The sequence below is a fragment of the Battus philenor genome, unplaced genomic scaffold (genome assembly GCF_028537555.1).
Source record: "Battus philenor isolate CCGP_79_NKW_IND1 unplaced genomic scaffold, ilBatPhil1.0.hap1 SCAF_9, whole genome shotgun sequence".
NCBI classification, from domain to species: Eukaryota; Metazoa; Arthropoda; class Insecta; order Lepidoptera; family Papilionidae; genus Battus; species Battus philenor.
In genome coordinates this window covers 4,029,737-4,044,776 of record NW_027181759.1, presented here as the reverse complement: position 1 = coordinate 4,044,776, position 15,040 = coordinate 4,029,737, and the positions used below count along the sequence as shown (strand labels likewise).

At 30.4% G+C, this 15,040-nt stretch overlaps 2 protein-coding genes across 5 annotated transcripts in view; both read left to right on the top strand.

The window, feature by feature from the left end:
- The first annotated feature begins 963 nt into the window (after positions 1-963).
- On the top strand, positions 964-12,848 carry Hsdl2 (Hydroxysteroid dehydrogenase like 2). 4 transcript variants are annotated; one of them, XM_068775651.1, is made up of 12 exons: positions 964-1,107; positions 1,179-1,342; positions 2,359-2,450; positions 3,238-3,359; positions 4,988-5,074; positions 5,650-5,768; positions 5,922-6,018; positions 6,498-6,592; positions 8,616-8,686; positions 9,580-9,682; positions 10,423-10,551; positions 12,393-12,848. In XM_068775651.1, the coding sequence occupies exons 1-12, from the start codon at positions 1,085-1,087 to the stop codon at positions 12,503-12,505; spliced, it is 1,215 nt and encodes a 404-aa protein (XP_068631752.1). In that variant the 5' UTR covers positions 964-1,084; the 3' UTR covers positions 12,506-12,848. The 4 variants fall into 4 exon arrangements, with proteins under 4 accessions (XP_068631752.1, XP_068631750.1, XP_068631751.1 ...); XM_068775649.1 differs by lacking the exon at positions 8,616-8,686 and adding an exon at positions 7,771-7,895; XM_068775650.1 differs by having other exon boundaries at positions 9,577-9,682; positions 12,393-12,847.
- A 762-nt stretch (positions 12,849-13,610) lies between these two features.
- Positions 13,611-15,040, top strand: part of Adsl (adenylosuccinate lyase) — a 45,780-nt gene continuing 44,350 nt past the window's right edge. Inside the window, exon 1 of the mRNA XM_068776144.1 lies at positions 13,611-13,871. Within this exon, the coding sequence (XP_068632245.1) occupies positions 13,704-13,871 (168 nt within the window). The 5' untranslated portion in view covers positions 13,611-13,703. The remainder of the gene's footprint in view (positions 13,872-15,040) is intronic.

Genomic DNA, 15,040 nt, shown 5'->3' with positions numbered 1-15,040 from the left:
TTCCCTCTTTTCCAATACCTTTCATCCATTGCTTCGTTCCTTAGTTTTTACAATTTTGATTTTTATTTTATTTTATTGTCCCAGTCCCTTACCACTTGTCGAGAGTAGACGTGGTTTACTTCAAATAAATGGGCTGATTCATGAACCCGAAGGTCCAGAGGAAGCAGCCAGGCAAGGATAAGGGCCGAGTTCAGGGTCGCGGTCCTGTGGGTCCTCACATTCTTCTGAGTGAACCCATGTGGACTTCGTCCAACTGCCTGCGTACCAGCAGCTTCCTAGCCGCAGGCCCCCATACACTCGCTGCATACAAAATCGTCGGCTCGAGCACCTCCAGATACATCGCTCTGATCACCCCCAAGTTAAAGCCCCAAGATATCTTATTGGCCCGGCACAACTGACGATAGAGGCCCTGGGCCCTCCCTGCTCACGTTCTGTTGTGAACCTCAGATTGAGAAACACTGGTGTAAATGGTCTGTAGAATTAGTTCATTTTAGTAAGGATTTTTCCCCAAAATAATTTGGGAATCTTCTCACCTAAGTAATCAGTCTACCACATCATTACCTTGGGATTGTGAAATATTTAATGTATCCTGTACAACAGTTTCTACATAGCGTCATCTTGTCGGATGATGCATAGACCAAGAAACTGTCAATTTTTAGCCAACAACATTTTGGGCATTAAAATATTTTATTATGTTTGTAGCTACTACTATACCTTCAAATTTTAAACTTAGTAATCACAATTCAAATTCTCACATGATGTAAGGACGACAAGACGTAAAGTAAAAATGAACATTTATATAGATATTGAAAAACCGCCAACATTCTAAATAATTTTGAAAAAAAGTTTTATATATTATGATAAATAGTAGAAATTATTTGTTTTGGGTAACTTAGAAAAAGGCTGACAATACTATTAACATATAAAATGACAGTTTGATATTTTGACAGATCACCAGCCAACGTTAGGGTATTAACAGTTAGATGTGATTAATTTTATCAGTCGGCTGAAGCATTATATTTTGACCGCATCATTAGTTTACTCTTTAGTAATCAATTTCAATTTATTTTTTTTCAATATTAAAATGAGTTTAGTCGCTAATACCGGGTAAGTTTTATAATTTTCGCCCATGAAATAATTGTTCTGCGATCCACTTTCATTGTTATTTGTTTATTAAGGAAATTAGCTGGCCGTACCTTGTTCATTACGGGAGCTTCCCGTGGAATCGGAAAAGCGATCGCCTTGAAGGCGGCTAAAGATGGAGCAAACGTTGTTATTGCCGCCAAAACAGCTGAACCGCATCCTAAGTTACCAGGCACTATTTACACTGCGGCGGAAGAGAGTAAGTTATTTAAAATGAATTTTTCATATATAATACTGTCATAGTAATACAAATTATACTGTAATAAATTCGTAATTTACTTATAATACCCTTAGTAGATTTTCAGTGGACTTTGAACTTGACAACGGACAGTTCGACCCCGTGTATCGGTATTTGATTAACACTTTCTTTAATCTACCTTTTGATACAATTATTTTGCGTTTCATCTTTACCTGTTTATATTAATTAAATTTTTAGTCAGCGTTTATAATGTACTCATTAAAAATAATGTATTAAAATTTAAGAAGTGAAAATATTAAATTCCGTCATTACTTTGTAACAAAACACTTTATTGCTTATAGTCAAAAAAATGTAGAACCTTGTTAATAATTTTCATCCAGTCTGTTTTAAATTTATGTACATAAATTGTGATGCATTCAATTGTCATGTTTCATTTTCATTTTATGCAATTTTCTTTTTTACTCAATTCCAATTTGACCCTGAACAATTCTGCATCTATGCATTGGAACTACATTGCATGCCCGTAAGATTTATTTTACACTTATTTTTTCAGATTTCAAATTTGTATAATGATGGCATGTCTAAATGAAAAAATTGCTTCATAAATAATGTTTAAATTTTTTGTTTGTGAACTAAATGTGTGTTGTACCCTTTATTTTTATTTTTTAAATTACCTCTTCACACCTGTTTTTGGTACCTTCCTTAATCCACTTTTTAAAGTATAACTTCCTTTTACGTACATTACTGGAATTTCGCATGTTCTTTCCACATGGTCTATTTAGGTCTTGTTTGTGATTACTAACTTACTAAGAGGGAGCAAAAGAGGAAATAACATCATTAGTGTATTTAGCACCAAGGAAGGCCTGTTTTTTATAGTAGATGAATTTAGACCGATAATGAGTTAAAAGTGATGACAAAAATAAGTTTTAAACCTTACCTATGTAACGCAAAGTATTGGGAAATATAATATTGTAGCACCAATTTACTATTTTAATTTATTTTGTGTTAATTTTTAGTCGAAGCACTTGGAGGAAAAGCTTTACCATGCATTGTAGATGTGAGAGATGAAAAACAAGTGCAGTCTGCAATTGATGCCGCTGTGAAAAAGGTTTCTCTCTTAATTTATTATCACATTTTTGAACTTACATAACTTATTTCTTAAGTAGAAAGGTTTACATGAATTTTTACTTTCACTTAGCTGCTCATTGTAGAAGTTGGTAAACTGTTCATACAAAACTTATTTATATTATGATCCAAAAGATCATAATATAAATAAGTTTTGTAATTTAAATGATATACATTCATATAAGGCACATTGCCTATACAACTGATTGGTTTTGGTGCCAAAAGGTTCTTGAGTGGTGACCAGGTGTAGGCAGATATGGCATGGGTAGACCAACATTAGGTGGACAAAAGACAATGTTGCTGAATATGGGTAAAACAAGACCAGACCAGTCATTGTGGTGCACATTGGGAGAGGACTATGCCTTGGAGTTCTCATCTATCACTGGATATAGTGTTGAATTAGATTTTTTTTACTGTAAATATGTTTATTAAGGAAGTTAATTATAATGTATATTTTTTGCTTGTCTTCGCTAAAAATGCATTTATCTTTTCCAATAACACATTAAAGAAATAAACTGAATTTAATGTCTCTTCTAACGATTCAAAAAAAAATCTCTAGTACACTTACATTTCTTTGTAAAACACAGGTAGTTCTGATAACTTTCACCTCGATAACTTTTTTATAGTGTACACTTAAATATTTTGTCACGGAGCCACCAAAAGGGTAATCAAAAAGCCAGATAATATGCCAACCCTTTAAATAGTTTAATAGTAGGTATGTTACTTCTTGTGTTCAGTCTAAATTGTTCATATTTCTCTATTTACTTCAGTTTAATGGCATTGACATCTTAGTCAACAATGCTTCAGCTATCTCTTTGACTGGAACTGCTGACACAGAAATGAAGAAATATGATCTCATGCACACCATCAATACAAGGGGAACATTCTTGGCGTAAGTATTGTAATAAACAATTGCAATATATTTTTTATTAAATGGCCCCTTTATTGGGGACTGGGTTATATATTCTTTAATGATTTTTCGCTATCTTTTCCTTTTATTTCTGTACTCTAGATTAAATGAAGAATGATAGACATTCTTCATTTAATCTATCTTTTCTGTTCTTTCATTCTTCAATTTTTTTTTATTCTTTGACATACTTATTTCTGTTCATACATTACCTCACTTCCTTTGCCTTGTTCCTCAAATATCACTGATCTGGATTATATCACATTTCTTTACCTTTATTTATTTTTAATTTGTGCTCTTTTATATTCTTATTTAAGATGCTAGTTTATTTTGAATTATGACAATTTATCACAATTTCCAACTCCTATTTTATTTACTTAACATTATTTTGGGTTATTTTTATTTCTTCCTAGTTCTATTAATTCTCGATTTAAGTCTGTAATATGTTAAGAAATTTATGAGTAAATATTAACATTAATTCTTTCGATCATGTTATAAGTATGAACATCATTTCAGCCTAGCCATTGTCATTGTAATGTTTATTGTTGGAAATAGATATCTCTTTTAGATTTCCATTCTGTTATGAACATTGATACTGACTAAGAAAATGAAACATATTATTAACAGAGTAGCAGTTCATTTTTTTTCTCAAGTGCTTTTCTAATAGTTATGGGTAGAACGAAGCTATTCATTGTAGTGTTATACACCTGTCCCCCGATTTACACGGTACTTGCTTTACACGTTTTCGCTTTTACACGGTTTTCCAAAGAAGTTTTTTTTTTGTTTTAATAACCGATTATATTACCATCTCTCATAATGTAAATATTTCTGCTTCAAACATCGAATCGGCACAAATAACTTCGAGTGATGAAAGTGAATTCGAACCTTTGATTCCGGAAAAAAGAATGAGAGTAATTTCTGACAGTGATAAAGGTAATAAAACACCTTTGATTTTATTTTTTGTTCTTTTGTTTAATGTATTGTAATTAAACAAAAAAAACAGTGTTTCTGTAATATATTAATTTTTTTAACCTGTCAATGCATTTTATTTTTATTTCTGTGTACACCTAAAAAAATGAAAAAAATCACACCTGTCATATAGCAAAATTATGCATTTTCTGCGAGTTTTTCAATTTACACGCTTTTGACTTGAAAATTTTTAATTTTCGATTAACACGTTTTTCTCAGGAACGTATCTACCGTGCAAAACGGGGGATAGGTGTATTTGGTTTTGTATTTATTATTTTAATTGTGGTTCTTAAGTCAATGGATCACCTTGCGTCTTTTTCTTTTCTTTTTAAGTGTCATTTTAATTTCAATAGCCTTGAACCGTTCTTGAGGAATCGGTGTACTTTTTTATTTTGTTGTCCCAAAAAACGCATTGAGCACAAAAAACGCAATCGAGTGCATGTAGGTACAGGGCCGCTTTCCCTCCCCCCACCAGCATCAGCATCATCTGTCACTTAAACCAACGCGTCCAACAAATTGCTCATCGGATATGTCATTTAATAACATAGGTATAATATAGGCTAATGTTCGCGTTCCATAAAAATTATTTAAATATAATTTATATAGCTTTAAATAAAAAAACTAAACTCGTTAATAAATTTCAGATCAAAACTATGCCTGCCATTATTGAAGAACAGTGATCATGCTCATATTTTGAATTTGTCTCCGCCTTTAAATATGAACCCGTATTGGTAAGACATTTGGCATTTTAAAGCAAAAATTTTGTTTCTTAAGATTTTACAGTTAAGTATTAATAGAAGTACATACTAGTGCGCCAAATTATTTTGTTAATGGTATCTTATCTTGAAGATTATGGTTTCAAATCAACAAATCGTACTTGTATTTTTAATTGAATAACTTACAATTCTGACCAGAAGTTGCTTACTGGTGAGTAATTGCCATGTTTTTCTTATCTATGCTTGCAATTAAGGAAAGGTATATTGTCAGTAACATACCAGTAGTTAAATTTAAACAGTGTAGCTTATTGGATTTGTGAAGACATTTAATAATGTATGTATTAAGGGTTAACAATTAATATGATTCTCAAACAAACAAGAGTGGCTTGCATTTCGCGTTTTTTCGTAAATATTATCGAATTTAAATAATAATAATACTTTTTATGAATCTCCTTCCGTAGGCCTACTGGAGGAAGAAATTTCTGGTTAGAAATAAGTAGTGCCTGTTGTGTCCGTTATATTTGTATTGTTACTTTAGTGTTTTTATTGTGTACAATAAACTGTTAAATAAAATAAAATTTCATCAACAGGTTTTCTGTTCATGTGGCATACACAATGGCTAAATATGGAATGTCCATGTGCGTACTGGGCATGAGTGAGGAATTCAAGCCTTTGAATATTGGTGTCAATGCCCTCTGGCCAAGGACAGGTGAATATAATAGAATTATTATAAATGTTATCTGTAAATCGTGACTTGTTCATGTTTCGATGTTTTATGAAAATATTTATATTACTTTAAATGGTAATAAAGTATCTTTGTGTATCAATGTACTTCTCTAGTTACTTCTTAAAATATTTCTAGCTATTGCAACGGCAGCTGTTGAAATGCTAACAGGAGACACCTCTACCAGCCGCAAACCAGAAATCGTCTCTGATGCAGCTTATGTGATGTTATGCAAGTGAGTTTTTTTCTATTTCTAAAAGACAAAAAGGAGTCTTGCTTAGGTACATTTAGGTATGTCAAATATTTAATGGAATCAGGCGTTACCTTGCGGAAGTACATCCTAAGTAAGAAAAGGATCAATACGAGTATGCCACTTCCGCATATATGTCAAATATGTTATTATAAATGTAATTACAAATTGTAAAATTACCAGGCTAATTAGAAATACTTAGTAGGTTCAATGATAACTGCATATTTTGAAAAACATTATTTTCTGGTAGATAATAAACAGTAAAAGAGTAAAAAGTTGGTAGTTCATAAAGATGAATGTTGCAACACTTAGTACATTTATTAAAAATATTACTTGTATGGTGATGTGAATGAAAAAAAACATATTCATGTTAAAAATATTATTATCTACATGTATATCAGGAAATTTTTCACTTCACGTAACTTTACAGTTAATTATTTTTATTAATTTTTGATATTTCTCAGGAACCCCAAAACATATACTGGCAACTTTGCTATCGATGAAGATGTATTGAAACAGCATGGAATTAAAGATATGACCCCATATGCTTGTGATCCGAGTAAGTATACACTCATTTTTAAAGAATGTAAATTACAATGATATTAGATAATATGCTATAACGTAAAAGACATTGACAAATTTGTTTACGACAGTGCATTAAGATAAAATTCAATTACAAGTTCTATGGCACATTCAACCTTTGTGGGAAAAAAATAAACAATATGCACAAAAAATTCATTTTCATATAATGAAGTAAAAACGCATATCTAGATTCTTTATCATGTTATTCGTTTATTTTAGTAAATTTAGCACGATTAATTTTGACAAAATGAATAAATCTTCCTATTGTACACCGTTTTTTGTCAGTCTGCAATTTTACTAACATAAGGCATGTTGAAAATTTTCTTTATATAATATGTATAAAAAATTATCACAAGAAGTTATTTTGAATTAAATTATAATATTTAATTATTTACATGGATTTACATCGTCCAATGATGCGAGTAAGGTATAATATTTATGGGCGTAATTAACCCGATGTCCATTTACTATGTGATCAACCGGTTAAATAAAACATTAGGAATATATGAATTTGGTATTACTTAAAGGTGAGTGTTTTTTGATACTGTCTTGTACTTTTGATCTGTCTAATCTTGGACCACGGACTAGCAAGCACAGAGAAGGACATTTAACTACTAAGTGAAATAAAGTTTTTGTTAAGGTCTTCCGAAGACACTGTTAACAGGCCTCTTCCAACTGGTCCTTTCGGAAATATATAGAGGAGGCTATATCTAGCAGTAGAAGACTTAAATCGTGATGGTGAATGATTATAATTAACTAAGCACCAGATATTTGGAGACCATGATTTTTACATATAATTGGATTTTATAAGTTTATCAGTGTTCAATTTTTAATGGTGGATGGACTTTATAAAATATGAACCAAAAATTTTGTATTTATTTTTCAAAATGTATAGATAAAGTTAAAGACGCAGTTAATATTAAGTGCAACTCGCTGTTTGATTTGTAAATATACCAACTCTTTTGTCTCAGAAAACCCAGTTGTATTGATGACCTTTGTCTTCATATAATCTTTAAAGTAGTAACATTTTTTGCTAGCCACAAAGCTTGTGGAATTACCAAATCCGTCCACCACTACTGTCTCTACTTAAAGATAGTAGAGAGCACAATGTTTAGTTAATTATAAACTGTGTATAGACATAAATATAAACCGTAGAGAATGCGGATAAACTTCTTCTGGACGGTTTCCTGGAAGATCCGGCGGCATTGGGTCAACATCAGTATGTGTTGTCCGCATCAGTTAGACGTTACCACACGACCGCCGTCACACGCTGCGAGAAGGTTGGTCGCCTGACATTTAGGACACGCACATAGCTTGTTGCTGATCTCACACATTCAAACAATTAAATCAAACAAAATACTTTAAGAATTATACATATGAAATTAATGTGAAGAAAGTTCTGTGAGAAACTTTTTAATTAAATATATCTTAGTTACACTTTTATATTGTATTATAACATCATCCTTAATTACCACATAGGATCCTTAACATGTTCATGTTATATCCCGTCTCATTAACTATAAAGTAACTCATAAATAAATGTTGCATTGCGTTTAGTTTTGCCTGTCTCACATCACAGCTTTGGAACAAATTAAAAAAAATATATTAATGTAAACAGATTAGGTAAATAAATCTTTATTCTTTGTTGCAATTTATAACAGATGACAGATCATGAAAAAATTATTTTGATAACTGTTATAAAAAACAATAAGTGGTCATAGGTGATGTCGATATTATATAATGTTTTCATATAAAACCATAAAGGAAAAATACACAAGAAGAAAGTAGTTTATTTTTTGGGTATTTTGTCACTTTCTTGCTGCTTAGTGGAGATGTTAAAAAGGTTTCACACAAAATGTGCCCTAGAATTGCTTCAACCTTTTACATGAGAGGACCAAATTAATATACCTGTTATGTTTAAGTTACGGAACCATTGCATATGATTCGGATAAATATGAAATATAAAGGAAATACAAAATTTGAATTGTATTTGTTCACAGGTAATACCGCTAATCTATTACCAGACTTCTTTCTAGATGTTATCGTCGATGCTAAGGAACAAATGAAAAAGGTGTGAAATAACATATTAAAAATATTACATAGTTGACCACTTATTGTTTTGTAATGCTTAGGTGAAATCCATAAAATAGTGGGGAACCTATAAGATACTGAACAAAATTACCTTTTTTAATTTTCAGTGCAATTTGCATGTATTGACATTGATTTATTTCAGAAAAAAATATGTACTATGAAGGTTCTTTGTAATGAGCTAATATCCATCGATCCATAGGTCTCCAATGGGGACATTACCACATTCTAAAAGTTGCATGTGCTTTTCATGGGAGTGTTTGCGGATGTGGGGGGAAGGGAGAGAATGGTATAAACAGAGGCAAAAGCTTGTATGTTTCGCAAAAACATTTCTATCCTTCAACAATGATTCAAAAAGAACCAGTAATCTATGAAACTATTATGAATTAAATAAAATATATACATGTATCTATTTATAGATAAATAGGGCATTTTGTAGAAGTGTGCAGATATCTAAATAAAATTATGGAAGTGAGATGACAACCTACATTGAAAATATATATTTATAATTATTATTTTATTAGAAACTCATTTAAGATATCTCCATAATTTTATCTTAACATTAAGATAAAATTAAGGCAAATATGCATCCACTGTCTGATAAATCATTACAGACTTATTCAAGCAAAATAAAAATAATTTGAATATTTATAATAAATCTTAATTTATGCAGCAGATTAGTCAGATATGTATATATATTTTTGATATTTTCATTAAGAACACACAGATACTATCTTTACAAAATACACACTGTTTGGATTTTTGTTTCATAGAATTTCTTCAAATGATTATCTTATTTAAACACACTTATGCTTTCTCACAAATAGGTGTGCACTTTTTTTTTGTATATGTTCTAATAAAAATATATTTCAGAAGGAAACAGAAGGTCAGATTCCTGTACTATTTGGTACGATAAGCAAAGTAATAACACCTGAGCTGGTGAAGAATACACAAGCAGTTTATCAATTTAATGTAAAAGGCAAGTATAATATATATTTAATATAAAGAGAATTATATGAAACTAAAAATGTTTTGTCACATTGTTTTATTGCAGACAAAATTTCTAATTTTGTAATTTTAAACATTTTTCCTTTTTAAGATTGACATTGAGACCATCCTTATTTTTTACTATTTTAAATATCAATTTTCTACCCTGTATTTAACCTCCTTACATCTACTTTTACATCCTATAATTTTTCGTTACTTTTTTTTAATAATCTAATTTTTCATTTATGTTTGACCAATTTATATCTTTATATTTGTTACAATAACATTTTCCTAAATATATGGCCATTGAGGCTGATACCAACTGCGGGTAGGCCCCACTCTAAGTGGACCAACGAAATAGTTAAGGTCAAGGTAAGTGGGTGTCTATCGGCTGAGAAAAATAACAAGAAACACAAAAAGTAAAAAAAAATCAAGTTATGGGTTATTGTTTTTTGCAACACAAACTGCTATTCTAATACAATTTTTTATATATTTCTTGTTTCTTTAATTTTGTGATATATGCACACATCAGACATTTGGTCTGTAGACATATCATCTCAGTGATTCGGTGAAGTGAACAGCAAGCTGATCTTTTTAATGAAAATGTTATTGAAAAGTATATCATAAGTAGCAATTAACATTTGCCAAAATTGTACTTTGGTTTTTTTTTACTTTTTGTGGTTTTTTCATTTGACTAAAATTGAAAAATATACATTTATTATTTATTTGCAGGCAAAGAAGAAGGTGTATGGCATCTAGATCTGAAGAACGGTGATGGCGGTTGTGGCCAAGGAGAACCGAAGAATCCACCAGATGCAACATTAACAATGGACAGTACCAATTTCGCTGATATGTTCGCTGGTGGGTCCATTAAAGAAAATGTTTTTTTATGCATTCAATCAACTGACATTGACACAATTCATAACATTTATTGCAACATTAGTATGTCTTCATGTATGTTCATAAAAATAATAGAATAACATGAACATAATTCATCAATTAAGTACTATTCTTGGATGAAGTAAATGCTGTTAGCGCAGGGGTCTTTGCAGTTTTGAATGGTTCACGGAATGGAAGGATCCTTAAACTATTTTAAAATTTAAAATAGGCCATCGTATTTCAGCATCCACAACCTCGATCACATGAAGGAAGCCTACCAACACGAGTATGTGTAGTGTAATGTATGTGAGTGTATGGCAGCGAGGACCACTCGGCAATCTAAGGTCCTAATCCTACCTCGGATCGCCCTCGCTGTTCGCATAGGTGGGGCGGCCGGTCGCCCTCGTATACACATCGGTTTGTATGTCTGTGGTGCTTAATTTTGATGCATAATAAGCGTTTGTGTGTGAGAACGCTGGTAGATTGGTTGCTGATGTAGTAGAAACGGCGCTTGCAATGTCATGTCATTATGTGGTGATTGGCGCTTGGGTTTTGGGAACCCTAAGATGGGATCATTCAGAAGATTTTTGGAACACCTTTTGAGGGTCTTGGAGGAGGTGCGGGTGGTATAGCAAAATGCGCTCGCTATGACTGGGTAGGGATAAATAGAGGCTGACCCAAAGAAGGTCGTTGAGCAGGCTAAAAAGAATTCTATTTTACTATGCATTGGTACCATTGTGCCCTTATTGGTAGCGAATTCGAGTGAAGCAGCTTAACGCTTGCTATGGATGTAGTGAGTATGTCGGTGTGTGGGTGAAGACATTTGCCTGAGAAAATATTGGTCCTGCACAAGTTTTGTAAAGGTCGACTTTGTGTTGGAGTATTAATTTGCTGGAGGGGCACAATAGACAGTGAAACCTGCTTAGGATAAGGCTGGTTTTGGTCTTGACTGAGCATATGTTTGTAGTTTGGAATCAAAGGTAACTCCTAGATATTTAACCGAGCCATTCCATGGGATTAGACTGTCAGAGGGACAGAATCCTTAATCAACTTATCATTCGCTAATTGATGGTAGAGTTCAGGTAGCAAACTACATTAGCCAAATAAATAAGTATGCTCCACAAAGCTAGGTCGGCTAGGGATAGTTGTGTATTCAGGTGCATATTAATTTAAAGTTATATATGATTAAAAAATTATGAGATCAAACTAGTCCAACACGAACCCAAAAAACTATTATCAAAGTCTTTTGCATGTTAGCTAATGTAGTGTCTTGCTCACACAATTATACTTTACTATATAACTATAGTTATTGGTCTAACTTGCCTATTTACATCTCGGGATTTTCATTTTATAGTTACAAAGCTTTCCATGATAAGCTACACACAATAAAATTTATATTTCATATTGCAAAAAAATGTACACCCAATTATCTAATTAAGAGATAATAAAGTACAGATCCTATTAGACTTTGTTCTGAATCATTTAGTACAAGCATAACAATGTCAAAGATATTTGAAAATTATTAAATTTAGTGGATACTACAAAGTAATTTATTATATACATTATGTATACATAAAAGTTTTTAGGGATACAGCAAATTTACTTTCAATCAATGTGTGGTATACCCTGTATTTTTAATGAATTATAAATAATGTTACAATTATGTTTTCTAAATTTCAATTACTATGCATTAAAAATAATTATCGTTTGCACCACCAATTAATCACATATTTCTTTATTGATTATGTTGCATACTTCAGTATAAAATTACACTTATGTAAAATAATGCAATTGTCCATATATGTATTTTTGATAATTTTCAGGTAAATTGAAACCAACCACTGCTTTCATGATGGGAAAGCTGAAGATAAATGGAGATCTCCAAAAAGCAATGAAATTAGAGAAAATGATGAAGTCTCTTAAAAATAAAGTCTAAAGTTTGTTTGCTATGTTCTTTTTATACACAAGTGCAATTAATATTTTGTAGATGTCCCCTATTTTATATACAAAAGAGTTTAAAATCACAAGAAAAACATATTTGCATATGTAATAAGACGCTGAAAGCACATATATTGTAATTTAATTGCCACTGGTAATGGAGGTATAAATAATATGTATTAGTGTTTTATTGTTATTGACACTTTCAATGTACTGTTAATGTTAAAATATACACTTATTGTCTATTATTTTACGACAAAATGATATTTAATGATATTTTTCTTTATTCCTGTCCTATCACATTCTATACTTTATTTTATTACATTTAAAATCTGACATACATTATTTAGCTCAGTATAATATAACTTATATATAACCTGAATTTTAGTTAATATTTTATGAAAAGATTGTAAATAAAGATTTTTTTACAAAACAGTTGTTTCTTTCTACTCTATACTTTGTAGGTTTGAGAACTAATTCACAAAAAGTATAACTAAATTATTTTTAAAAAATATATGTATAATAGTAGCTATAAATATAATAAATCCGTCATAGACAAGCAACTTATTGCATCACATTATTATAAGTTGAACTAAATATGGATGAAATGACAATATTAATTATTTACACACTCATATAAATATTAGAATGTAATATTTCATTTATATGAAGACTGTATTTTATTTACAGATAACTAATGGAAATATATAAAATTTGGAATAGATGTAGTCTTTAGATTTAATGTGTATTTAACTTACGTTACTTTTTTAACTTTCATCACTAAAGTTACATCAGTTTAAAAGATAACCTTCTTATCACATTTATATACCCTGGCGTTTCATTGACGACAATTTGTTTTAGGGCTGCCTATAAATTTTAATTATTGAAAGCTAATACGAAAAAGCTAATGTGGTAAAAATTATATTAACTCCTGACAGAATCAACGCGTATAGAAAATAATACCAAAATATCTAACATATATAATGATAAAATTTGTTTATATCGTAGAATAACCTATATTAATAATGTCTATAAACTACTTGCGATAAGGATAACGCGTAAGGTAACGAGTAATGACATTGACAAAATATAATATCTGGCAGCCCTGACTTATCCATGTAATTGTCAGATGTTTTGATCAGTTTCAAGTAGTTCATTTATTATTCTAACTTGATTGTAATTTAAAGTTGTGTATAATGTTTTCTATCGACGCCCCCGTTGAATTACAAAAAACAGAATATTGCAATTATCGTTCACCGCTTAGCACTCGATATGCATCAAAAGAAATGCAATACAATTTTAGTGACCAAAAGAAATTCTCCACTTGGCGGAAGTTATGGGTATATCTGGCGAAAGCTGAAAAAGTAAGAATTTTTTTTATAAACTATTTCTTTAAATTATATTACGTATCATTAAAATAAAAAATTATAGGTTATGTTTACACTCAAAAGATTTTATACCAAACGTGAGTTTGTATGAAGTTAGTTATCAATCGCTTTAATTTTAAAAATTTGTTTGATTCGAAAGAGATATATTAACTGTTAAATTAAAATAGGTAAAATTTATTTCGTTTATACAAAAATATTAACCTCTTATAACTTTAATTACATGTTACTTTTTAAATGACATTGATTACTGTTTCATTTGTTAATTAGGGATGGACACTAACTTTTATATAACTGTTTTAATATATTTGTATCGGGAATTTAAATTCAAGTAAAATCAAATACTATAACATAAAAAATCGTACATTTTGAAATTTTTTACGTTACGATTTCTTCTTTCGACTTTCATTTTACGACTAAAATTATATTATATTTCAGTTTTTTTTTCACATTTCTGTTTTGCTTTTTAAATTAAGAATTTATCTTGTTCTTGTGTTAATGTTAGACTAGTAGTAATAATACAAGTTTTGTAACGAAGAAAAATGAGCCACGTGTAATGTTAATTATTAATTAATATTATTCCATTAGTTACGTCGATGTAATGTTTTAGTTCTGACTGTTACATTATTATAAACAAGATCTTTTAATTTTAAAATAATAAGAAAATGATGTTCGTGTCTGACTGCATCGTTGTTTTCGGATTATAAGAACCGTGGCGCTAGTGGTTCTTCGTTATAATAAATTTTCGTTATATTAAATAAAGTTATAATTTGTTTTATGATAAATGATTAATATAACATGACTTTTAGGAGGTAAGTAAATTTAAATAATCATGAAGATAACTGGCGTTGTCGAGAAAAATAAAACCAAATCTTTATTAATTTATAGGTTTTAAAAAAATTGAATGACTCACAGGTTAATTTTACGCTAATTTACAGATAAGAACGCATAAATGACATAGCGTGATATGTAAGTTTGTCGAAGCCAGGGCACAAAATTGGTTTAGTATATTGTTATCACAACGAAAATGTTCAATTTGCCTTAATGTAAAAAATATCGAACGTTTTTAAACAGCATGTTACAACTATAAGCGTTACTATTATCATAGATTATTACCATAAAAGGATTTTTTTTAAGTATTAGAATAT

What these genes read in the sequence shown, in the direction of transcription:
- Hsdl2 (XM_068775647.1), top strand. Translation starts at nt 1,085, where the DNA reads ATGAGTTTAGTCGCTAATACCGG. An exon ending in AGTTTAGTCGCTAATACCGG is followed by an intron (nt 1,108 to 1,178) that starts GTAAGTTTTATA and finishes TTGTTTATTAAG; the next exon opens with GAAATTAGCTGGCCGTACCT. An exon ending in CCGTCACACGCTGCGAGAAG is followed by an intron (nt 7,896 to 9,576) that starts GTTGGTCGCCTG and finishes AATATATTTCAG; the next exon opens with AAGGAAACAGAAGGTCAGAT.